We start from the raw sequence: 1,297 nt of genomic DNA, 5'->3' as shown, positions 1-1,297 counted from the left end.
GTGGAGTAATTTTCACTGTAAGGTATCTGTACTTTTACTCAAGTATGGTTTTTAGGTACTCTTTACAACTCTGCTAAAAAGGCAAATAAACTAAAAAGACTGATGACTGACGGTCTTGAACCAGCACTAACATATATTAAAATATTTTAAAACTACACTCTAAAAATGCTGGGTTAAATACAACCCAGTGCTGGAATGCTACAGTTAAGAATGGCCTTCAGATATTCAAAACATGGCATAGATTAAATCATTAAGAACCTATTAAACTGTTAATAAGAAATAAACAATATCAATATAAGAAAATGTTAAATTAGATTGACTTTCCATGGCATGTTGAATTAGAACATTGTCAAATTATAGCCTATAAGTGCCTAAATAATATAAAATACATTGCATATCCTGTGTAAACAAGTAATTGTTAACTATGATGTTACTTTATTGCATAGATGATAGCACAAAAGATCATTTCACAAACAAATAAATAAACCTTATGAGTGAGCATGACCTCGGGATTCTACTAAAACAGTTCACACTTCAACCCCCCCAATGTCCAAACCAAATCAACGCCTTTGACTACATCAAACCTAAGACGTACACAACAAAACAACAACTAAAAGCACAAACCTGGATCTCCTTTTTCTCCATTTGGTCCAGGAAACCCGTCTCTTCCATCTCTGCCAGGGCTGCCGTTGTGTCCAGGTGAGCCTGGCACCCCAGCATTAGTTGGACAACTACTCTGAGCTGCAGCAAGCACCATAAACTCCATAAGGAGCAGTGCAGCACAGATCTGATGCTTTAACATTTGTTCACTGTGGAAACTGCAAGAATTATGTTGCTGCAATGCTAAATCCGTTTCAGATCTGTTTATTGGTCTTTATTTATGTTCTCTTGATTTATAGGCCTATGCGATTTGTGATGAAAAAGCGTTTTTGATTCCTGATAGGTGCCCCGTGTTTGTCTAATGCAAATTTACTGTGTTTGAACATTAAAAAAAAAAAAAAAACCGCCAGGACCTCAAACTCTTGAGCTCCTGAGAGAAACTTTTACCCACTAACCTATTTAATACCATCTGTAGATTTTCATTTATTGTATAATCAGCCTTGATACTTTCAGCTGATGCACTTTGCAGTAAACCATATGCATATTTGTTACTTGAATTAGTGGTTGTGTATGTTGTGATTTTGTATCTTATCAGTTTTTCAGTGTAATTAACAGTCATTACTCAAAAAATGTAATTACTTACTCGATACTAGTTACTCCTTTCAAAAGTAATATGTGACCCTGGACCACAAAACCA

General features: G+C 35.2%; 1 protein-coding gene across 1 annotated transcript in view; it reads right to left on the bottom strand.

The window, feature by feature from the left end:
- The window catches only part of LOC107668931 (mannose-binding protein C-like), a 7,999-nt gene extending 7,080 nt beyond the window's left edge, over positions 1-919 (bottom strand). Inside the window, exon 1 of the mRNA XM_016460987.1 lies at positions 625-919. Coding sequence (XP_016316473.1) covers positions 625-802 — 178 coding nt within the window. The 5' untranslated portion in view covers positions 803-919. The remainder of the gene's footprint in view (positions 1-624) is intronic.
- Between the last annotated feature and the right edge of the window lie 378 nt (positions 920-1,297).

The sequence above is a fragment of the Sinocyclocheilus anshuiensis genome, unplaced genomic scaffold (genome assembly GCF_001515605.1).
Source record: "Sinocyclocheilus anshuiensis isolate Anshui unplaced genomic scaffold, SAMN03320099.WGS_v1.1 scaffold4, whole genome shotgun sequence".
NCBI lineage: Eukaryota > Metazoa > Chordata > Actinopteri > Cypriniformes > Cyprinidae > Sinocyclocheilus > Sinocyclocheilus anshuiensis.
This window is presented reverse-complemented; position numbering and strand designations above follow the sequence as displayed.